This window comes from Papio anubis, chromosome 11 (genome assembly GCF_008728515.1).
Source record: "Papio anubis isolate 15944 chromosome 11, Panubis1.0, whole genome shotgun sequence".
Taxonomy (NCBI): Eukaryota; Metazoa; Chordata; class Mammalia; order Primates; family Cercopithecidae; genus Papio; species Papio anubis.
Window position 1 is genome coordinate 125195928 of NC_044986.1, and position 23621 is coordinate 125219548.

The 23621-nt window shown below is 43.7% G+C and overlaps 2 protein-coding genes and 1 non-coding gene across 15 annotated transcripts in view; 2 read left to right on the forward strand and 1 right to left on the reverse strand.

Moving 5' to 3' along the window:
* Positions 1 to 10471, reverse strand: part of WDR37 (WD repeat domain 37) — a 74700-nt gene extending 64229 nt beyond the window's left edge. For 2 of the 5 annotated variants that reach the window (XM_021942997.2, XM_003903321.3), the window contains exon 1: positions 9898 to 10059. The gene's annotated coding sequence lies outside the window, so the exon portion shown is untranslated. Of the gene's footprint in view, positions 1 to 2637; positions 4142 to 9897 lie in introns of those variants that run through there. The other 3 variants (XM_009213877.2, XM_009213876.4, XM_031652560.1) reach the window with 3 other exon arrangements.
* The window catches only part of IDI1 (isopentenyl-diphosphate delta isomerase 1), a 30076-nt gene continuing 16888 nt past the window's right edge, over positions 10434 to 23621 (forward strand). For 5 of the 9 annotated variants that reach the window (XR_001906090.3, XM_017962503.3, XM_017962504.3 and 2 more), the window contains exons 1-4: positions 17176 to 17961; positions 21678 to 21850; positions 22451 to 22543; positions 23034 to 23164. Coding sequence is in view for 8 of the 9 variants with exons in the window: in XM_017962503.3 (XP_017817992.1) it covers positions 17834 to 17961; positions 21678 to 21850; positions 22451 to 22543; positions 23034 to 23164 (525 nt within the window). In the remaining variant the exon portion in view is untranslated. Of the gene's footprint in view, positions 10548 to 17175; positions 18540 to 21677; positions 21851 to 22450; positions 22544 to 23033; positions 23165 to 23621 lie in introns of those variants that run through there. The other 4 variants (XM_009213882.4, XM_003903322.5, XM_009213881.2 and 1 more) reach the window with 4 other exon arrangements.
* LOC116269582 lies at positions 23441 to 23503 on the forward strand. Its single transcript, XR_004177204.1, has one exon. It is a non-coding gene; the product is annotated as a U7 small nuclear RNA (small nuclear RNA).

A 23621-nucleotide genomic window follows, 5' to 3' on the forward strand; every position in this document is an offset into this window, starting at 1 on the left:
TGGGAGGTAACTGAATCATGGAGGGGCAGGTCTTTCCCGTGCTGTTCTCGTGATAGTGAGTAAGTCTCACCAGATCTGACGGTTCTATAAGGGGGAGTTTTCCTGCACAAGCTCTCCCTCTCTGCCTGCCGCCATCCAAGTAGGATGTGACTCACTCCTCCCTGACTCACTCCTCCTTGCCTTCTGCCATGATTGTGAGACCTCCCCAGCCATGTGGAACTGTAAGTCCAATAAACCTCTTTCCTTTGTAAATTGCCCAATCTCAGGTATGTCTTTATCAGCAGTATGAAAATAGACTAATAGAAGCACTTTCTATTATTGTTCTGTATAAGTCTTAAAATCAGTTACAGTGATTCCTATTAAATCTTTCTCCATTTTGTTACAGCTGTTCTAGTCCTTTGTCCTTTTACATTTTAGAATAATCTTTTACATATCTACAAAAATCGTGCTGGGATCTTGATAGGAATTGTGTTAAATCTGTACATCAATCTGGGGAGAAATGGTATATTTATTGAGTGTTTTAATCTATGAATACAGTATTTATTAAGATCTTACTTTCCTCAATGCCAAGGTTTTTTCTGCATAAAAGTCCTAGTATCAGGCCGGACACAGTGGCTCACCCCCATAATCTAAGCACTTTGGGAGGCAGAGGCGGGCGGATCACGAGATCAGGAGATCGAGACCACCCTGGCTAACACGGTGAAACCCCGTCTCTACTAAAAAATACAAAAACTTAGCCGGGCGAGGTGGCGGCGCCTGTGGTCCCAGCTACTCGGGAGGCTGAGGCAGGAGAATGGCAGGAACCCAGGGGGCGGAGCTTGCAGTGAGCTGAGATCCATCCACTGCACTCCAGCCTGGGCGACAGAGCGAGACTCCCTCTCAAAAAAAACAAAACAAACAAAAAAAAGTCCTATGTATCTTCTCCATTTTACACTAACGTCTCTCTTTTTTGTGTGTAAGTTTAAATGCTACTGCATTTTTATTTTGGTTTCCTCATGTTAACTGCTAGTATAAATACAACTGGATTTTATGTATTAAACGTGTACGTTCTTGCTGAACTTACTTAAATTTCAGGATTTTTTGTGGATTCCTTGGGATTTTCTATGTCAACTATTATGTCATCTAAAAAAAAAAAAGGACAGTTTTATTTCTTCCTTTGTGGTTTGTAAGCCTTCTGTTTCCTTTTACTACCTTATTGATTTGGCTACAAATCCCAGTACTATCTTAAATTACTATAGTGACAGCAAACATCCTTGCTTTGCCCTGAATATTTGGGTGAAAATAGTGTTATTCACCATTAAGTTTGATGCTAGCTGTAGATTTTTTTGTAGATGCCGTTTATCAAATTGAAAACGTTTCCCTCTATCATTTATTTTCTGGGTTTCTTTCACAAATGAGTGCTGAATTCTATCATGTTTTTTCCGAGTAGCTTTTCTTTTTTGACCTACTGACAGGACCAATTACACTGATGACTTTCAAATATTGATCCAACCTTGCAGCCACAAAATAAACTGCACTTTGCATGGTGTATCATTCATTCTCTCTCCCTCTCTTCTCTCCTTTGCCTTCTTTTCCTGCCTTCTTCTAGGGTAAACATTTTTTATAATTTCATATTTATTTACCTACAGTATTTCTGAGTTTGCCTCTTTTGTATAACTTTTTTAGTGGTAGCTCTAGGTTTTACATTATACATTTACAACTTATTGTAGTCTACTGATTATCAACATTTTACCAGTTCACATAAATTATAAAACCTTACTTTCCTCTATGCTTCTTTACCTTTCCCCATTTATAACGTAATCATAAATATATCCTCCACATACACTGAGAACCACACCACAGTTATGCTTCAAATTCCAAACGTAATTTAGAAAATAAATGAATGCTGAATCGACCGATATTTTTGCTGTCCATTGTTTGTTCTTCCCTCCTGATGTTCCCACATTTCTTTTATCATTTCCTTTCAGTTTAGAGAATTTCCTTTACTTGTTATTTTCACAGAGTAGATCAGCTGGAGATAAATCATGTGAAGGAAATTTTCACTTGATATAAATTTCTGAGTTGATAGTCCTTTTCCTTCAGCACCTGAAAAACACCTTGCCACTTCCTTCTGCCCTCCACCAGATCCACTGTCAGGCCAGGCACGGTGGCTCACGACTGTGACCCCAGCAGGCGTGGGGGAAGCCGAGGCGGGCAGACCACCTGAGGTCAGGAGTTCAAGACCAGCCTGGCTAGCATAGTGAAACCCCGTCTCTACTAAAAATACAAAACTAGGCCGGGCGCAGTGGCTCAAGCCTGTAATCCCAGCACTTTGGGAGGCCGAGACGGGTGGATCACGAGGTCAGGAGATCGAGACCATCCTGGCTAACACACTGAAACCCCGTCTCTACAAAAAAAAAATACAAAACTAGCCAGGGGTGGTGTGGTGTTGCCTGTAGTCCCAGCTGCTTGGGAGGCTGGGGCAGGAGCACTGCTTGAACCTGGGAGGCAGAGGTTGTAGTGAGCTGAGATCACACCACTGCACTCCAGCCTGGGTGACAGAGCAAGACTCCATATCAAAAAAAAAAAAAAAAAAAAAAAAAGCTCCATTGTCACTCAAATTGTTTCCCACTACAGGTCAAGTGGTATCTCTCTTACCACTCTTCTGTCTTCAGTTTTCAGAAGTTTGCCTGGATGTGTCTTAGCATCTTTGTGTTTATCTTCTTTGGGCTTATGCTGCTTCTTGAGTCTGAAGGCGTATGGCTTGCCAAATTTAGGAAACATACAGCAGTGATTTCTTCAGACACGTTCCCCCACCTCCACATCCCCCCACCCTGTCCTCTTTCTAGACCTCTGACGACACAAATATTGCATCTTCTGTTAAAGTCCCACGGCCCCTGAGGCTCTGCTCACTTTTTTCCAGTCTACTTTCTCTCTGCTGTTCAGACTGGGTAACTTCGGTTGTTCTGTCTTCAAACTGACAGCTTCTTTTGTCTTTCCTCTCCTTTCTGCTGCTGAGGCATCCACGGAATTTATTTCACATATTCTATTTTTCCCTTCTAAAATGTTGTGTTTCTTTTTTACATCCTGTATTTTCTTCCTGAGGCTATTTGTCATTTGTCTCGAATGTTAATTGGCTATTGAAACATTTTTACGATCGCTGCTTTAAGGTCCTTGTTAAATAATTCTAAAGTCTGTGTCATCTCTACGTTGGCATCAGTGGTCTTTTCTTATTCAGGCTGATATTTTCCTATGAGTGTGGTGAGGTTTTTCCATAACTGTGGTGTGGTTCTCAGTGTATATGGAGGAAATATTTATGATTACGTTATAAATGGGGAAGGTAAAGCAGCATAGAGGAAAGTAAGATTTTTATACTTTACGCGATTTTCCATTGAAATCCTGACATCAGACTCAGGATCTGATGTAAGTCTTCTGTTAGAGCAGGCCTCTGCCAGGTGGATGTGGACAGTGAGGTGGAAGTTGAGATTCCCACTCAGCCTCCACGGACCCCTGCATGAGAAGGGAAGTTCAGCCTCCTCCCAAACCTCCACTCCCACCACCAAGGCTGAATCAGGGCTGCCTCTTGCTGCTCCCTACACAGTCTCCCCCACACCACGGAGGGGTGGCCTCATGACCACAGGGCAGCAGTAAAGTTCTTGAGTTTTGCAAGGTCCCTCTTATGACATCCTAGCAGGAAGGAGGCTGTGCTCTGTCACCACCCAGAAGTAAAACCCCAACTCCTCAGCCAGCCTTCTCTGACAGCAACCCTGCAGGGAGGAGCATCTCATCCCAGCTTGTCATGAGTAGGAATCTGAAGTACCTGCCCAGCCTCTGATTAGCAGGGTGAGGGTGGTGCTGCAGTGTTTCCTACGGTATTTAGCTGGAGGAAAGCACTCACCGTTGAAAAGTTCTCCGCTACGTAGGCTGCCCCTTTCCTGGTCTTTCAGCCAGACAGCAGGCTTTTCTTGGGCCTTGTTTTGTCTGAGCCCTTTTATACCTGCACTGCTAGCTTATCCAGCACAACGTGTGAGATACATGAGGCAAAAAGAAAACCCAGAGAACTAAGTTTCGTGTCATTTCTGTGGTCCCAATGTATGAAGCAAGCCTACTTTCTTTTCTCCATCTTTCAGTCTTTTTTTTTTTTTTTTTTTTTGACAGAGTCTTGCTCTATTCTCTAGGCTGGAGTGCAGTGGCGCACAATCTCGGCTCACTGCAACCTCTGTCTGCTAGGTTCAAGCAATTCTCCTGCCTCAGCTTCCCGAGTAGCTGGGACTACAGGCACCCACCAGCACACCTGGTTACTGTATTTTCAGTGGAGACGGGGTTTCACCATATTGGCCAGGTTGGTCCCGAACTCCTGACCTTGTGATCCGCCTGCCTCAGCCTCCCAAAGTGCTGGGATTACAGGCGTGAGCCACTGCACCCAGCCCACTCTTACATTTGTTTTATATATGGCCAGTGTTTTTAGATGTACATAGTGGGAGGAATAAGGAAAAATAAGTCTCCATCTTTCTGCAAGCACAAAGTCAAGAATCATCTTTTATTCTGAAATTGCATATGTGTAGGCCTATTTTTAAAGGAGAAGAAAGCAAGTCTTCCTTTACAACATAAAACACAGTTACTTTGTAGTTTATAGAGTATGTTTTGTAAAGGAAAAAAAGAAACCACATCAAAAGCCTGTGAAAGCTGTCCTGATACGGCCTCAGAGAACAAGGGAGACTTTGTCTTCAGTTAAATGAAGCAAATAAAACCAGCAAAGGGTTTCCCTTCCCTCTCTTAAGAACTTCATCTGTAGAAACATTCCTCTGCATTCCAGACATTCTACAAGCTGGTTACCAAAAATGCAGAGATTACAATATCAACTCTCCTTTCTCATCAAAATTATAAGTTTTGGATCACTTATTTTATCTCACTGGGTTTTCCAGCCTCTCCATAAGTTACATGGTGTTCTCTTTGGTTTAGCTTGCTTTCTTCGCCACTTCACAAAATAATCAATACCGCTCGCAATCTTTTTCTGCTGATCAACTGCAACCAAATGTATGCATTTCCTATAATCATCTCCATGGAACTTGGCACCAAATACAGACTTTTTCATACTGCAGTAATCTTATCGTCTCTGTATTCACACCCTCCACATTTTTTCCCAGCGTCTGTACTGGTCCTATCACCACTTCTTTCCTTTCACACCAGATCCTCCATGGAAACTCAGTCCTTGGCCCCCCACCAAAAAAAAGCTCAAGACCAGAAGTGTTTCAGAATTCAGACGCTTTCAGATTTTGGAATATCCACATATACATAATGAGATATCCTAGGGATGGGACCCAAGGCTAAACACAAAGTTCATTTATGTTTCATATATACCTCATGCACATAGCCTGAAGGTAATTTTTTTTTTTTTTTTTTTTTAAGATAGAGTCTCCACTGTAGCCCAGGATGGAGTACGGTGGCACAATCTCGGTTCACTGCAACCTCCGTCTCCCGGGATCAAGCAATTATCCTGCCTCAGCCTCCCAAGTAGCTGGAATTACAGGCACCCAACACCATGCCCAGCTAATTTTTGTATTTTTAGGGGAGAGGGGGTTTCCCATGTTGGCAAGGCTGGTTTCAAACTCCTGGCCTCAAGTGGTCTACCCAGCTCGGCCTCCCAAAGTGCTGGGATTACATGCGTGAGCCACCACGCCAGGCCCCCTGAAGGTAATTTTATTTTGCCCTAGGGGATCCTGAATAAACTATGTTGCAAACCCACATTTTAACTACAACCTGTCTGTCACAAAGTGAGGTGTGGAAATTTCCACTTGTGTCGTGTTAGCACTCAAAAAGGTTTGGATTTTGGAGCACTACGGATTTTGAATTTTTGGATTAGGATGCTCAACCGGTAGTAGCAAAAATCTTATTTAAATGTTTAATAACCAGTTTAGGGGGTTTTCAGGTTGGTATCATGGGAAGAGGGGCAAGGAAGTGGCAGGTGTTTGTAAAACAACTACTTAAATGGTATACCATGGATCTAAAATAGACAAGGGAAGTGAAAACAGAAAGAATTAATGGAGACATACTGGAAGAAAGTTGGTGGACTGGCAGATCTACCAGAGGCTGAAGAGCTACTACAAATAATTGCTGTAAGGCTTAAATGGATCAATAAATACAAAGAGTCACTAATCCTCATAACATCCCTATGAGACAGAGTTCTCAAATCCAATTAAGAGCCTTTCAATACAGTCATATCATCGCTTAAGGATAGGGACAGGTTCTAAGAGATGCGTCGTTAGGTGATTTCGTCACTGTGGAAATATCAGAGTATACTTACACAAAGCTAGATGTACAGCCTACTCCACACCTAGGCTAGATGGCTGAGCCTGCTGCTCCTAGCCTACAACCCTGCACAGCATGTTACCGTATTGAATACTGCAAGCAACTATAACACAATGGTATCTATTTGTGTATCTAAACATAACTACACATAGAAAAGGTACAGTAAAAATAGAGTATTACAATCTTATGGTACCACCATCTTACATGAGGTCTGTTGTTGACCAAAACATCATTTGTTATGTGGCATCCAATTGTATTTAACAGACTAAACACAATAAACTGATTATAGAATGTAAAGAGAAAAAACACACTTCTTCACTCCAAATATAACCATCTTTAACCTCTATGCACTGTTTTACCTAAATATAAACAGAGAGAAACCTGAGATTCCAAAACGTAATTATTTTCCTTCAAAATATTGACATTTACCCAATATTATTGGGCAGATTACCATATTAAAAAGAAGGCTTATGTAGATTAAATGTTCTTCTGGTTTTTAATAAAACATTATTTTCAAGAAACTATAAATAGTCTCTTCTAAAAATTCAATCTCTTTATCCTACCATGGATTTCACAGAATAAACTCTCCTTCTGAACTCTTTCTTGACTGATTTACAGTCTGTCCAAATCATCTGCCCCTAGTATATGTTGCCATGCCATGTACGTAATATACCCCTACTGTTTGTAAGCAGTCAGAAACAATAGGCACACAGCTTTGATGCAGCACAGTGCTCTCCACAAAGCAGGCACTGGTCAAACATTCAACAAATTAATGAAACCCATAAACACATTTTGTGTTAGCAAGCTAAATTCCTCATCTTTAGAAATGCTGTAATATTGGGCCAGGCATGGTGGCTCACGCCTGTAATCCCAACCCTTTGGGAGGCTGAGGCAGGTGGATCACCTGAGGTCAGGAGTTCAAGACCAGCCTGGCCAACATGGTGCAACCCCTTCTCTACTAAAATACAAAAATCAGCTGGGCGTGATGGTACACGCCTCCCAACTACCCGGGAGGCTGAGGCACGAGAATTGTTCCACCCTGGGAAGTGGAGGCTGCAGTGAGCTGAGATCATGCCACTGCACTCCAGCCTGGGAGACAGAAATGCTGTAATATTAAATAGCATCAATACACACTTAGCTTTCTGCTCTTTCTCAATAGATTCTTTTCTATCTATTTTTTTCCTTTTCTTTTTTTTTTTTTTTTTTTGAGACAGAGTCTCACTCTGTCACCCAGGCTGGAGTGCAGTGACGTTATCTCGCCTTACTGCAACCTCTGCCTCCTGAGTTCAAGTGATTCTCCTGCCCCAGTCTCCCGAGTAGATGGGATTACAAGTGCTCACCACCATGCCCAGCTGATTTTTGCATTTTTAGTAGAGATGGGGCTTCACCATGTTGGCGAGGGTGATCTTGAACTGCTGACCTCAAGTGATCCACCCGCCTCGGCCTCTCAAAGTGCTGGGATTACAGGTGTGAGCCACCATGCCCTGCCAACGAATTCTTAATTTACATTTTCATTTGAAACAAAAAAACACAAAACATTACTTTCAGTTTCATATCCAGTAGGATTTTAAACATTTTTCTTTCATCGAAGCAAAAACACTTGCTTAAATGGTTAATTTCATAAATGTTAATCAAATGCAAAATGGTTAAGGAATATAATTTCCACATGGCATTAAAAATAAATTGGAGAAATAAATTGAAAATTGAATAAAATGTGATGGAATTTCCACCAGAAGTTTAATCAAGTTTGTAGTAACATTTTATCATAATAACACTGTTAGATGAATTCCTAATGGGCTGAGACACCAAATTCAACTTCTGAGCAATATCGCGGAAGAGAATGGTCTCTATAGGCAACCTCAGAAATCTGTCATCAGAATTAACCTGCTTAAAATATTTTGTCATTGACGAAATGAAGGCACGGAATACATACGCCATCAATTCTGTGGATGACAATGAATTAGGAAATATCATTAATCGGATAAATAGCCATCAAGATTTTCAAAAGATCTCAGTAGTTAAAAGAACAAGTTTAAACCAAGGATGAAATTCAACAGATGTAAAATCTTTTCCCTGAAAAAATAAGACAAGATAAATAAGAAAACTCTTAGTTTCAACTCGGGGAAAGGGTCTTAGGGATTTTAGTTCAGGGCAAACGCCCAAAGTGAAGTCTAACATAGCTACCCAAGAGGAGGAGAAGGGAAACACACTCACTCAAGATCTCCCATATACAGCACTTTGCAAGAATGGCTGGCATATATTACATAACATATCCTTCCCAATAACAAAATGAGGCTGATATGAACACCATGTTAGAGGACAGGAAGTGGGGACTTAGGAAGGCCTCCCCAAGGTCATGCTGCTGTTATGAGATGTGGCCAGTGTACACGAGTTCCTACTCTGTCTCCTGTGAGCAGTATTAATAGAAACGCAGCGTCTAAACCCAGGGGATAACAGACAACTCCATTTGTTCCACATTGGTCAGTTCATATTTACATACCGTGTTCAACTCCTGGGACATTTCAAAAGCTATTTTGAAAGACTCGAATTTGATCAGGAAAGTAACCAGAACAATGTGCGTGTGTGCTGGGGTTGGGGGAAGTTCAGAAGAGGAAGAAAGATCCTGGAGATATAACTATCTTGAGCTTTCTCATTCAGAGGTAAACAATTCCTGCAATACTTTTATGACCGTAACTCACAGGCCAACATACTGAATTTAAGAGAAAAACACTTGAACGTCAATAAATGAAACTTCTAAGCAATTAACACTTTTCTACAATGGTATCAGCTTCAAGGGACAAATGTTTTACCGTTTAAGATAAATGACAAAATCTCTAAAAACCTGGCAGACCTTAAGATATTTTCGCTCACAACCTGAAAAATTTTATTTATTCAACTTTGTTTAGTAAATGAGTACATTATTGTTGCTCTTGTGTTATTCCGGTGAACAGCTGTCTTAAAATAATGTTTCCCTCCAGCGGTGGCTGCTTACAGGGGGAAAGGAAGGAAAAGGAAGTCTTCAAAAGAGGAACAATATCATGGCGCTGTGTTAATCACTTCAGCATCCGCCACTCTGCACTCACCACCCTTCTTGAAGCTGACCATCCCCACTCTCTGGATAGAAGGAAAGCCATTCTCCTCTCCGAAGGGCCTCCCAAGTGCTTCCCTGGAGACGCACTTCCCCGGGATGCCCAGGCCGAAGCAAAGGGGGAGGGGAGAGACCCCGGGTCGAACCCTTCTGCCCCCAACCCCTCCAGCACCGCCCCGGGCCCTCCAGCGCCCCCAACTCTTCCTGGACTCCGACCTCTTCTGCACTGCCCCGGGCCCCGATCCCTCCCGCACCCTGGTCCCTCTGGCACCGCCACGGACTTCTCCTGCACCCTTAACCCTTCTGCACCACCGCCCTTCCTGCACCACCACGGGCCCTCCAGGGACCCGACCCCTCCTGCACCACCATGGATCCTCTGCATTCCGAGCCCACCTGCACCCATCCCCCACTATGCCCCGACTGCCCCTGCACCCCCTTGAGCCCTGCAGTGTCCCGACTCCTCTTCGGGGCATCCGGGGAAGGACTCGGCGCCCGACAGGTAGGAAGATGGCGGCACTCACCTGTCACAGCAGCCGCGCCCGCCACCCCCGGAGCCAGCCCGGGTCGCGCACAGCCAGTGAGTTCCTACGACGCGGCCCCCAGTACTGACCCGAAGACGCGCAGGACACCGGCTGTCCCCGCACTGCCCCGACCCCACAACCCCAACCTAGCACTAATGCACTTCCGGCGGCGCCGGAAGTCCCGCGCCTCTGGGGCCGCCGGAAGCCGCCCCACACCTCCGCCCCACACCCGGCGGCGCCGGAAGTCACGCCCCAGCTTCCGCCCCGCAGCCCCGAGGGGTCCGAGCGCGCTGGAGACCCCTTTCGGCTGCTGGGCCAACGCCCCCATCCTGGTCACCTACTCCTGCCGCCGAGCGGGTCGCGAGAGGTGGCCTCGGAGGTCGTAGCTACTCACCGGCGGGGCGCTCCGAGTCCATCTGCCCCGCAGCCTGGCAACCGAGGCGGGAGGGTAGCGAGCCTGCGGTGGGGTCCGCCTGAGGCCTGAGACCCGGGGCCGTCTGCGCTCGGGGCTGTGCTGCCGGCCGCCCGGTAGCCTGGCGGGGACGGCGCGGTCAGTGTTCGGCTCCTCCGCAGTGACTCACCCGCGTCCTGAAGCTTTTGATCACCATTGGCTGGGAAGGAAAAACAGAATCAGCTGTTCCCTGCGAAAGGTGGGACTTGGGCCGCTTTTTTCTTAGAATCTAGGTTGGAAACGCCGCATGATGGTCTTTACGTAAACAGCCGTCTCAACCCTCTGCAGAAAGCTCTAGCCGCGCCTAGAGTAAATCAAGAGCGTGAAAGCATTTTTTTTCTATGTAGGTTAACATTCCTGCTCCTTCCTTTAAAAATGAAGCTCAAGGCCGGGCGCGGTGGCTCACGCCTGTAATCCCAACACTTTAGGAGGCCAAGGCGTTCGTATCACGAGATCAGGAGTTCGAGACCAGCCGGGCCAGTGTGGTGAAACACTATCTCTGTAAAAATACAAAAATTAGACAAGCATGATGGTGCGCGCCTGTAGTCCCAGCTACTCAGAAGGCTGAGGCAGGAGAATCGCTTGAACCCGGGAGGCGGAGGTTGCGGTGAGCCGAGATCGCGCCTCTGCACTCCAGCCTGGGACAGAGCGAGACTCCGTCTCAAAAAAAAAAAAAAACAAAAACAAAAATGAAGCTCAAGAAGAGTCAGAAGCGGTAACTTCTTTGTTGCACGAGAAACAAATTTAGCATTCTATTTAGGGGATCCAGATTACCGAAAAAAAAAAAAAAAGTGAAGTTATTTCTGCATTAAGCATATTAATAAAACTTTATTACTAAAAACAATTCTGTAAGAGGAACGCAAGGGAAAAAATATTTGACTTTAGAGAAGTCATTTTTTAAACTTTTAGAGGTTGTGACATTTAAGTAACATGATTTTATTTAGTGCCTGGTATGCAAAGACATTCTGCTGGGCATAGCAACAAATAGAAAGCTTTATAAATCGCGGTGTCCCATCTAACCCACATTCTAATAGGTGATTTTATTTTGCAGCACTGCACCACAGTCAGGTAACACCAAGAATATCGTTAATGTAATTTTTTAATTTGATATATTTAGGATTCCACAAAAGTTACTGAAAATAACTGAGTGAATGACATGTCACAGAACAAGGGAAAGAAATCATTTTTTGAGGGTCAGTCGCCTTACATCTTTTGTAACTAATTTAATCCCCAAAAGAATCCAATAAAGTAGAAGTTACTCTGAATTGAATTTTAAGCATGGGAATGTTGAAATTACTTGTCAAAAGTGAAAAATAACAGTGCATCTGGGCAAAGACTAAAGGCTGACATCAGAGCCCATGTTCTTTTCACTGTTAATGTGCTAGGGCTGCAGTAACAAAATACTGCAAACTAGGCAGCTTAAACAAATTTATTGTCAGAGGTCTGACTTGAAATCCAAAATCAAGGTATTGGCAGGGTTGGTTCCTTCTGAAAGCTGTGGTGGGAGCCTGTTAATGCTCTCAGCGTCTGGGCATTCCTTGACTTGTGGCAGCATATCCCCACCAGTCTTCACATGACGTTTTCCATGTCCGTGTCTGTCTGCACACTTAGCATTCTTTTTATGAGGACATCAGTCATATTGGAGTAGGGTAGGCCCTGCTCCAATATGACCTCATGTTAACCAATCATATCCACAACAACCCTGTTTCCAAATAAGGTCACATTGTATAATACTGGAAGTGAGGTCTTTAACACATGAATTTGAAGGGGGGATACAATTTAACCCATAACACCCTGTATCCTGAAATAACTATCCAGTATAATTTTTTTTAAAGACACAAAACTAGCCGAAATTATAAAAAGTTACAATTGCAATCCTGGTATCCAATTACATACTCATGCAGAAGCTGCAGGGAATCTTGTCTCAGAAAACCAATTTCTATGTTGTCCCATGTCCATCTATGCAAAATACATGTAATTTGTCCCTGACACAGGGCAACAATGCTGAATTTACTAAGACTCATTTATGAGCATAGTTTGATAGGGAATTAAGATTTACTAGGTATTCTGTCATTGTCCTCATTACTGATTATTTTAACTGTGCCTGAAACACTTGGATAGTTAGTTCACTATAGTGTTATAACCTGTTTGACATGTTGCTTTATAATCATTCTTAAGTTATATATATATATACACACACACACACACATATATCTCTCATGTAACAGGCACAGCTGTTTTCATGTGCATCACTTTATTGCACTTCACAGGTATCATGTTTCTTACAAAGTGGAGATTTGTGGCAGCCCTACATGGAGCATGTCTATCGGCACCATTTTTCTAACAGTATGTGCTCACTTCACGTCTCTGTGTCATGGTAATTCTTGGAATGTTTCAAATGTTTCCATTATTATATCAGTTATGGTGATCTGTGATTAGTGATCTTTGATATTACTGTCGTAATTGTTTGGGGGGCACCATGAACCACCCCTATATAAGACAGCACACTGAGTCAATAAATGTTGTATGTGTTCTGACCATTCTACTGACCAGCTGCCTCCCTATCTGTCTCCTTCTGCTCAGAACTCCCTATCCTTGACACACGGCAATACTGAAATTAGGGGCCAGGCATGGTGGTGGCTCATGCCTGTAGTCCCAGCTACTTGGGAGACTGAAGCAAGAGGATTGCTTGAGCCCAGGAGTTCAAGGCTGCAGTGAGCCATGATCACGCCACTGCACTTCAGCATGGGCAGCAAAGCAAGACCCTGACTCAAAAAAAAAAAAAAAAATCTGGCAATTAATAGCCCTAAAATGGCTACTAAGTGTTTCATAAAAGAATGAGTTGCACATCTCTTACTTTAAATCAAAAGCTAGAAATGATTAATGATTAAGCATACTGAGGAAGGCATGTTGAAACAGCCAAGTTGTGAACGCAAAGGAAAAGTTCTTGAAGGAAATTTGAAGTGCTCCTCCAGTGAATACACAAATGATAAGAAAATAAAACAGCTTTATTGCTGATATGGAGAAACTTTCAGTGGTCTGTATAGATTAAACCAGCCACAATATTCCGTTAAACAAAGGCTAATACAGAGTAAGGCCCTAACTCTCTTCAGTTCTCTGAAGGCTGAGAGAGGTAAGGAAGCTACAAAAGAAAAATCTGAAGCTATCAGAGGTTGGTTCATGAGGTTGAAGGAAAGAAGCTGTCTCTATAATACAAAAGTGCAAGATAGGCCAACCATGCCTGTAATTCCAGCACTTTGGGAGGCCAATGCAAGTAGATCAGTTGAGACCAGCCTGGCCAACATGGTAAAACCCTGCCTCCCCTAAAAATACAAAAATTAGCTGGGTGTGGTGGCACACGCCTGTAGTCCCAGCTACAAATGTAAGAGTGGGCCGGGCACAGTGGCTCTTGAGTAGCTGGAGAATCACTTGAACCTAGGAGGTGGAGGTTGCTGTAAGCCAAGATTGCACCACTGCACTCCATCCAGCCTGGGTAACAGAGTGAGATTCCATCTCAAAAACAAAAAGTGCAAGTGCAAGATAAAGCAGCAAGTCATCCAGGAGATCTGCCTAAGATCGCTGATGATGGCGGCTTTGCTAATCCACAGGTTTTCACTGGAGTTGAAACAACCTTATTTTGGGAAAAGATGCCGCCTAGGACTGTCATAGCTAGAGAGGAGTCGTCAAAGCCTGGCTTCAGAGCTCCAAAGGACAGGCTGACCTTTGCTAGGGGGCTAGTGCAGCTGATGACTTTATGTTGAAGCCAGTGCTCATGTATCATTCTGAAAATCCTAGGGTCCTTAAGCGTTATGTTAATTCTACTCTGCCTCTGCTGTGTAGATAGAACAGCAAAGCCTGGATGACAGCACATCTACTTACAGTGTGGTTTACTAAATATTTTCAGCCCACTGTTGAGACCTACTGCTCAGGAAAAAAAAAAAAAAAAGATTTTCTTGCAAAATATTACTGCTGATTTACAGTGCTCCTGTTCACCCAAGAGCTCTGATGGAGATATACAAGGAGATGAATGTTGATTTCATGCCTGCTAACACAGCATCCCTTCTGCAGCCCGTGGATCAAGGAGTCATTTTGACTTTCAAGTCTCATTATTTAAGAAATACATTTTGTAAGTCTATGGCTGCCTGAAGATGTAAGTGAATCACTGCAATAGCATAATAAAACTTGAATGGATAAGCAGTTGCTTCTTGTGGATGAACAAAGAAAGTGGTCTCGAGATGGAACCTAATCCAGGTGAAGATGTGAACACTGTTGAAATGACAACAAAGGATTTAGAATACTCCAGAGACTTAGTTTATGAAGTAGCAGCAGGGTTTGAGAGGATTGACTCCAATTTTCAAAGTTTTCCTGGCCAGGTGCAGTGGCTCACGTCTGTAATCCTAGCACTTTGAGAGGCCAAGATGGGTGGATCACGAGGCCAGGAGTTCGAGACCAGCCTGGCCAACATGGTGAAACCCCAGCTCTACTAATAATGCAAAAATTAGCCGGACATGGTGGCGCACGCCCATAGTGCCAGCTACTCAGGAGGCTGAGGTAGGAGAATTGCTTGAACCCGGAAGGCAGAGGTTACAGTGAGCCAAGATCGCGCCACTGCACTCCAGCCTGGGCGAAAGAGCGAGACTCTGTCTCAAAAAAAAAAAAAAAAAGTTTTCCTGTGGGTTAAAAAAAACCTTCCATGAAAAGAAGAGTCAGTCAATGTGACAAATTTCATTATTATTTTAAGAAACTGCGACAGCCACCCCAACTTTCAAGCACCACCTTGATCAACAGCCATCAACATTGAGACAAAACCCTCCACCAGCAAAAAGATTATGACTCACTGAAGGCTCAGCTGATGGTTAGCAGTAAAAAATACTAACTTTAATCATCTCGACCATTCAGTACACATCTAATATTCTCTATAACAAAATGGAAAATACACATAAAGCACTTCTGCTACATACTGAATTATGACTGTTGTCTCCAAAACAACTTGTGGGAACGTTTGTTTTGTAAGCTGAACTAACTAGCTGCTTTTTTCATGAAATACCACTTTACTGGAAAGAACTGACAGATAAAGTGAGGTACTCAAACCTAGATATTTGGCAGACATTTTCGTGAAAATAAATATGTTCGTGCCACTTCAAGGAACATAATTCTTAGTACTTGTTGCCAATAATGTTTGAATTTTCATGCAAAAATTCAAATTAAAAAAACTTAAAACCATCAAGAACTTGGTGACTTTATGTTGACGCCAGTGCTACAATACTTAAGCCAGCTTCCCAATACTTAAAAGCTTTTCTGATGAGATTACTAGTGATATTAACAATATGATTGTTTGATATTGAATAATGAAATGTTTTAGCATTTCGAAGATTTATTTAATTCAGTAAATCAATATTTTCCAAATGACCAATGCATGACATTTCAACCTCATGCATAGGAAAATAGACATTGGAGTTACAGTCAAAAATAATGAGTTTTAATGTAACAAGAGTATAAAATGTCCATCGAAGTGGTTTCACATTCCAAATAGTAATTGGAAAATCCACCACTCGTGTTTTGGTGTAGTAGTATCGAAAAAGAATAACCAAGATAATTTGAAAAGGCTATTAAAAAATACTTCTCAATTTTCAAACTGCATACAGCAGGTGCTCATTCATTTCTTTGTAACATGGATGAGAAAAAGACTCCCGGCCAGTGGCACTGTGTTTGCGGTGTTTACGTGTTCTCCCCACACCTGCATAGGTTTCCTCTGAGTACCGCAGTTCTTTCCACATCCCAAAGGTGTGCACGTGAGGTGAACTGGTGTGTGTCTTCACTGCCCCAGTCTGAGTGTGGGTGTGTGAGTGGCTCTGTGATGGAATGGCGTCCTGTCCAGGGCTGGTTCCCTCTTTGTGCCCTGAGCTACTGAAATAGGCTTCAGCTACGCATGACCCAGAACTGGAATAATTAAGTAGTAATTATCTTGTTTTTTATTAATCTTTTTTAAATGTATGTATAGCTCACGTTTATTTCAATGTTTAACATTAGAATGGCCTTTAGAAGTTTAGTGATTTTTTTTTCCCGTGGCCAAAAGTATGCTTTAGGAACTTAATCCTTATATTTTAGCCTCTGGTAAAATTGGTTTTGCTATACGTTGTTTCACTTAAAGTAATTCCCAAGAACGCACTGACAGCAGTGAGGACTTGCTGCGCATGCTGGAGGCCAGATTTTCTTATCTGTGTGAAGCCAGACATGAAGGAGATCTGCAAACGTGTAAAACAAAATCAGTCTATTTTTTTGTCTGGAAAAGATTTTGAATAAAAATGTAACTTAGTGTCATGTGTTTTTTAAGTGAATATTTTAATATGTTTAATTTCTACATTAGTAAATAGCAGTAGCAAACAACAGTGAGCAAAAGCTTTTGAGGGTCCTCAGTACATTTTAAGAGTGTGCAAGAGTCCTGAGACCAGGAAGTTTGAGAACTGGTGCGCACCAGGTTCATCTCAAGTTCAGTATTTTAAATTCCACACAAAAGGTAGAGGAAACAGCTGAATTCGCTGTAGCTGCGAGTACATTTCACGATTATTTAAAGGTTTAGAGGGTTAGGCGCGGTAGCTCACACCTGTAATCCCAGCAGTTTGGAGGCTGAGCCGAGTGGATCACTTCTTGAGGTCAGGAGTTCCAGACCAGCCTGACCAACATGGGGAAACCCGTCTCTAAAAATACAAAATTAGCTGGGCTTGGTGGCGCATGCCTGTAGTTCCAGCTACTTGGGAGCCTGAGACAGGACAATCGCCTGAACCCGGACGGCAGAGGTTGCTGTGAGCGGAGACTACATCATTGCACTCCAGCCTGGGCAACGAAAGCAAAACTGTCTCAAAAAATGAAACCATTTGGCACGTCCTGTCGTGTACCCGGAAAGCGAACACTCCCAACATAGCGTGGAACGCCCCGCCCCTCTCGCGGGTCCGCTCCGCCTTCGTCCCGGTCGCAGACGACCACCGTTCCAGACATGCAAGACCTCGCCCTGCAGCCAAACGCCGTAGTCCCAGCGGCGGAACTCGGGAGGGGGGATTCCCAACCAGCCAGTCAGCAGTAACGTCCCGCCTTTCCTCCGTTTCCATTGGCCCAGCCGCGCGGGCGCCTTCCGACCGGGAGGGCTCGGTTCCACGGAACGCGAGCCTCGAGACGTCTGACGTTTGGCACCCTTCGCAGCGCCTCGGGCTCGCACGCCAGAATCGAAAGCGTGATTGGCTGGCGGCTGGTGTGGTCTCGGGCACCGCCCAGTCGCGGGACGCTGCCTCTGCGGAGCTGGGGGTGAGGCGTGTTGACCCCCTCGGGAGCGGCCGGAACCCGAGCTCACAGCTCAGGTTCCCGGTGCTTCGCGCGTCTGCGATTGCCACAGGCAGGGAGGTGGCGCCACAGGCCACGGAGGTGGCGCCACCGCGCGACGCTTGGCGAGATTGTGACGTCAGGCGTGTACGGGCGCCAATTGGCCGAGCAATGTGGTGCGGCCTGGCGCTGGCGCGGGCGATTGGCTGCGCGGCCCGGTGGGCGGTGCGCGCTGCGGACAGCGCTCAAAGTGGGCGCGCTCCGGGACCGGCCGGTGTCTGTGGCCGGAGGCCGATCAGGTACTGTGGACGGGCGTAGGGGCAGGAGTTCGGGAGACAGGGGCAGGGTGGCACCGGGGAGCTGCGGGACGGGGCGGGGAGGAGGCCCGAGGTCTGGGCCACCCGTGAGGTCTCGGCGCGGTGGCCTGGACATCTGGGGACGGCGGCATTGGTCTCCCGAACTGGAGCGAGGCTGGGCTGTCCCGGGCTGTGGTGGGCGCCCGCGCCCTGTGGAAGGCGGAGGCGTGGGTTGGGGCGAAGAAGACGTTACCATTCTTTGTCAGTGGAAAAGATCGTCGTCTGCGCACAGTAACCTGAGGTTTAGGAACGCGTGGAATTGGAAACCGAGTCGCAGGAGACTGAGTTGCGAGTCTCCTCTTAGAGAATTCAGAAACACGAGCGTGACGACGCCGGCCTCCCGTGCCGAGTCCACGCGTGTGACGCGGGTGCATACACCTGCGTCCGTGCAAGGGGGTGACAGCAACACATTCAAGGCGCTTCTCCTGGGAATGGAGCAGGAGAAGAGATGGGGAGCACCGCATAGATGGAACTAGGCCTTTTTCTTGAGTTGGGTGATGTGCTCCCGCGTCTGCTACGTGGTATTGTCTTTAAACGCATAAATAGACGTATTCATTTTATCTTGTTATTATGAAGCTTAGTTTTAAAATATGAATTCTGAAAATCCTGAAAGAGCAGTTGTCGTTACAGCCGGGCGGTGGTGCACGCCTTTAATCCCAGCACTTTGGGAGGCGGAGGGGAAGGCTGCTGTGAGCCGAGATACAGTTGGCCTACTGTGTCCTTGGGGTTCATATCCATGGATTTAACCAACTGCACATTATAAAATATTTGGAAGAAATTTTCATCTGTACTGAACATATACAGACATTCTGTAAACAATATAGTACAACTATTTATGTAGGATTTACATGTTTTAGATATTATAAGATCATCTACAGATGATAATTTAACGTTCGGCCCGCATCACTTAACAGGGATACTTTGGAGAAGTTCATTGTTAGGTAGTTTCATCTTTGTGGAAGCAGAGTGTGCTGACACAGACCTAGACAGTGGAGCAGCTGGGCTGTGTGGTGTAGACAGGCAGTGGAGCTGCTGGGCTGTGTGGTGTAGCCAGTGGCTCCTAGGCTATTTTTCCTGTCGCTTCAGGCCTAAACCTGGACTGTGTGTTACTGTGCTGAATAATGCGGGCAGTCATAACACAATAGCAAGTATTTGTGTGTCTAAATATAAAAAAGGTGATGTGTTGTGCTCGGATGTTGCAATGGCTACAACATCATTAGCAATAGGAATATGTCAATTCTGTTATAATTTTGTGGAACCACTGTAGTATATGCAGTCTGTAGTATACGGAAACACCATCATGTGACACATGTCTGTATACAGTAGGATATACACAGGTGATCTGCAAACATTATACCATTTTATATGTGAAACTTCAGTATCCTTTAATTTTGGAAGCTGTGGGAGGTCCTGGAACCAACCCCCATATATACCAAAGGATGACTGTATATAAAACTAGCCTATAGAAGTTGGAAATCTTTCTAAAATTGAGAAATTGAGGTTAACTCTGAAGTCAACTTCCTTTTCACATTATTTTCCCTCTTGATTTGTTTTCATCATTAACCTTACTTCAGATTTTTTGTATTAGCTATCAGTATCTCCATCATCACTGACTCCTGACACACACACACACACACACGCACACACATACACATCCCAGACCCTATGTGGGTCTAGAACTTTGTATTAAGTAGCTGTTTAAACACTTTGTGTACATTCCGCAGTATGCTTGAACTCTGTTGAAAGTATTTCAGTAGGCCTGGCATGGTGGCTCATGCCTGTAATCCCAACACTTTGGGAGGCCAAAGCAGGCAGATCTCCTGAGGTTAGGAGTTCGAGATCAGCATGGCCAGCATGGTGAAACCTCATCTCTACTAAAAATACAAAAATTAGCCTGGCATGGTGGTGCACGCCTGTAGTCCCAGCTACTTGGGAGGTCGAGGCAGGAGAATCACTTGAACCCAGGAGGTGGGGGTTGTGGTGAGCTGAGATTGCACCATTGCACTCCAGCCTGGGCAACAAAACGAGACTCCCTCTAAAAGAGAAAAAAGTATTTCAGTAAAATCTATATATTTGAAATAAAGTCACATAGAAAGTAGAGCACAAGGGATCTTCAAAACATACTGTGTAGAGGCCGGGCGCGGTGGCTCGTGCCTGTAATCCCAGCACTTTGGGAGGTCAAGGTGGGCAGATCACGAGGTCAGGAGTTCGAGACCAGCCTGGCCAACATAGTGAAACCCCGTCTCTACTAAAAATACAAAAATTAGCTGGGTGTGGTGGTGCGTGCCTGTAGTCCCAGTCACTCGGGAGGCTGAGGCAGGAGAATCGCTTGAACCCGAGAGGTGGAGGCTGCAGTGAGCTGAGATTGCCCCACTGCACACCAGCCCTGGCAACAGTGTGAGATTTTGTCTCTCTCTCTTTCTCTCTCTATATATATATGTGTGTGTGTGTGTATATATATATATAATTCATTCAGAAATAAAGGAGAAGAAAAAAGGGAATAAAAAACTTCAAGGTTGGGCTATGTAAAGGTGCCCTGAAGGATACAAAGGTTAGAGAGCATAGATGCTGCTGGATATAGATATGTAAAAGTGTGAGTCAGAATACTGAAAATACCCTAGTAAGTGCTTTACATTTTAATCACATGGGAGGGATTAATGGGGGTTCAGAAAATTAATGCTTGTTTCACTAAGGTAGGGATGGGCCAACTGTGGCCTACAGGCCAAATCTGGCCTGCTGCCTGTTGTTACGTCCTGTGAGCTGAGTGTTTTTCTCATATTTAAATGGATGGAGAAGAATCAATATTTTGTGACACATGAAAATTAAGTTGTAATTCAGTGTCCATAAATATTGGCCTCTACCCATACTCAGTTCACATATTGCCCAGGTCACCTGTTGCCTGTGACTATTTTAGTGTTACAGAGGCAGAATTCATACTATCTGGCCCTTCACAGAAAAAACTTGCCAAGCACTGCCTTAAAGCATCTATTGAGTATAACGAATTAAGTCTTCTCCTGTTTATCTAGAATGATATCAGCTAAGTACTGTCCTGGGGGAAATTGACAAAACTCATACAAATCATTTTTCTGATCAGGAGCTTGGGTTGAGAAAAACTGGATTAAGTCTTACTGTGAAATTGGTAGAAAGGTTATTGAATGTCTGACACATAAATTGTGCCTTGAAAAAATGGATTTCAGCCAAGATTGGCCTGTGGCATTCTTGAGCAACTATGCAGAGACAGGCAGTGGGAAAAAAAGTTCAGGACAGCAGTGGGAGCACATTCTAGAGATTACAGAAGCTTGTGTGGAAAAGCAGGACGAAAAGTTAGGTTGGGGCCAAAAACCAGGGAAGAAAAGCACACTGGAAAAAGGATAGAGTATCAAGTGCTGCAGAATAGCTCAGAGGTCAAGAATTTAGAGTGGAATGTTGAGCTTGGTTTTTAGGAGCATGACTGTGGTAAAAGGCCAACTGTGAAACCTGCAGGAGAAATGATGACCTAGATAGCACTGAGCAGCCAGCTGGCAGCATTCTTGGGGTCCCTATGGGGATGCAGAGTGGTACAACTGCAGATGGGGAAGCAACATCATTATTAACCTGTGTTTATATGACATTCAGAAAAATATATGATGGCCTTTCTTTCTCTTTTCCTTTAATATTAGTGTTCTAGGACAGATCAGACATTTTGTAATGATGCCTGAAATAAACACTGACCACCTCGACAAGCAACAGGTTCAACTCCTGGCAGAGATGTGTATCCTTATTGACGAAAATGACAATAAAATTGGGGCTGAGACCAAGAAGAATTGTCACCTGAATGAGAACATTGAGAAAGGTGCTGCTTTGAAATAGTCTTTCTTATAACACTATTTGTGTAGGCATTTCCCATTTGCTGAGAAGAGCACTCTGTTCAAGGAAGTGCAGGCTTTAATAATACCGTATTTTCTCTTTGGTTCCAGCTCGTTAAGTACTGTAGTCATTAGCATCTGCTTTGCTGTCTTTCTGTTACAGCCATTTCTCTTCACGCTTTTTACTCGGCTTCTTCAGAGTTATTCTGGATTCATAAAAGAGGGACTAACCCTGACATACAGCAGCAGCCTAGCCTCTAATATTTCTAGAGAATGGAGAGAGGCGGGCATCATGCAGGGAAGAGTGTGCCTTCACCACTTTCCGAGAACTGAATGTCCTTGATAGGGAATTTGACTGCAGGAAAGGGGCCACCAGCATCACCATTTCCTTCACTCGACGGTCAACTTCCCTGCCCAGTGCAGAGCTCTTTCTCACCATAGCCATGCAGAGACTATGCATGTGGATAAACCATGGGAAAAAGCAAAAGCAGCAGGAAGTTACTAATGTTATTCTGAACTGCAAGGAGAGAATTCAGCAAATAACTGGTACTTAAGGCTAAAGTAATTGTTATTTCTTTTGCTTTCAGGATTATTGCATCGAGCTTTTAGTGTCTTTTTATTCAACACCGAAAATAAGCTTCTGCTACAGCAAAGATCAGATGCTAAGATTACCTTTCCAGGTTAGTACATTTAATGTACAATTTTTTGTTTGTACATTAACTTGACTTTTTATCATTCTGAATTCTTGGAGCCACGGTCACAAAGGAAATCCTGTGAATGGCATAGTTTTATATTCTACATAAATTAGGTTTACACAATGCTTGCAACCTAATACAACAGCAAGAAAAAATAAGAACTAATAAGTGATTGGGCAATATGTATGATTTATATATTTATCTTTAATCTGTATTATCTACACTTTGATCTTTTTTGGTTGAAGAAGCATTATAAGGAACTTACCTACAAATGTAGTCTGTTTCACAACATAATTACTGATAGCCCATTATATCTCATTTTAAAATCCTTAAAATAATTACTGATAGACCTTTATAACTCATTTTAAAATCCTTAAAAAATGTTTCATTTTTCAGTTACTTATAAAACTTTTTCTTGATCTTTCAGACCTACTTTGAAGAAAAGTTGATCTGTCTCTGTATTAACATTTTCCAGGTTGTTTTACTAATACTTGTTGTAGTCATCCTTTAAGTAATCCAGGCGAGCTTGAGGAAAATGACGCCCTTGGAGTGAGGCGAGCAGCACAGAGGCGGCTGAAAGCTGAGCTAGGAATTCCCTTGGAAGAGGTAACCGGCTCTACTACACAACCATACAAGCTGAAACCCAAACATACTTTAAAAAGGTTTTTAATAAAAGTTTTAAATTCAAACATAGTTCTCTGCTTGGTAACCTCCTGAGTTATGAGTTAGCCCCACAAACCATCTTGAATAAAGATTATTTAAATTTTAATTTCTTAGTATCATTCGTCAAAACTTAGCTCGATACTGGGATGGATTGATCAGTTAAGCACTATATAAGGTTGAATATTTCTATAATTGATCAAATCTAAGATGAATATTTTCAAGTGTTACAGCTCTTGTAGAATTTAACTAGCAGGTTTTCCAGTTTTCACCTGAAACTCCCCCCCTACAAAAAAAGGTGAAGATTTTCTTACGGAAATTCTTAGGAATATAAACCATAAATCTAGTTCGTTTAATTGAAATAATTTTTTTTCTTAGAATTGTCCCCCTTAAATAAGACCTG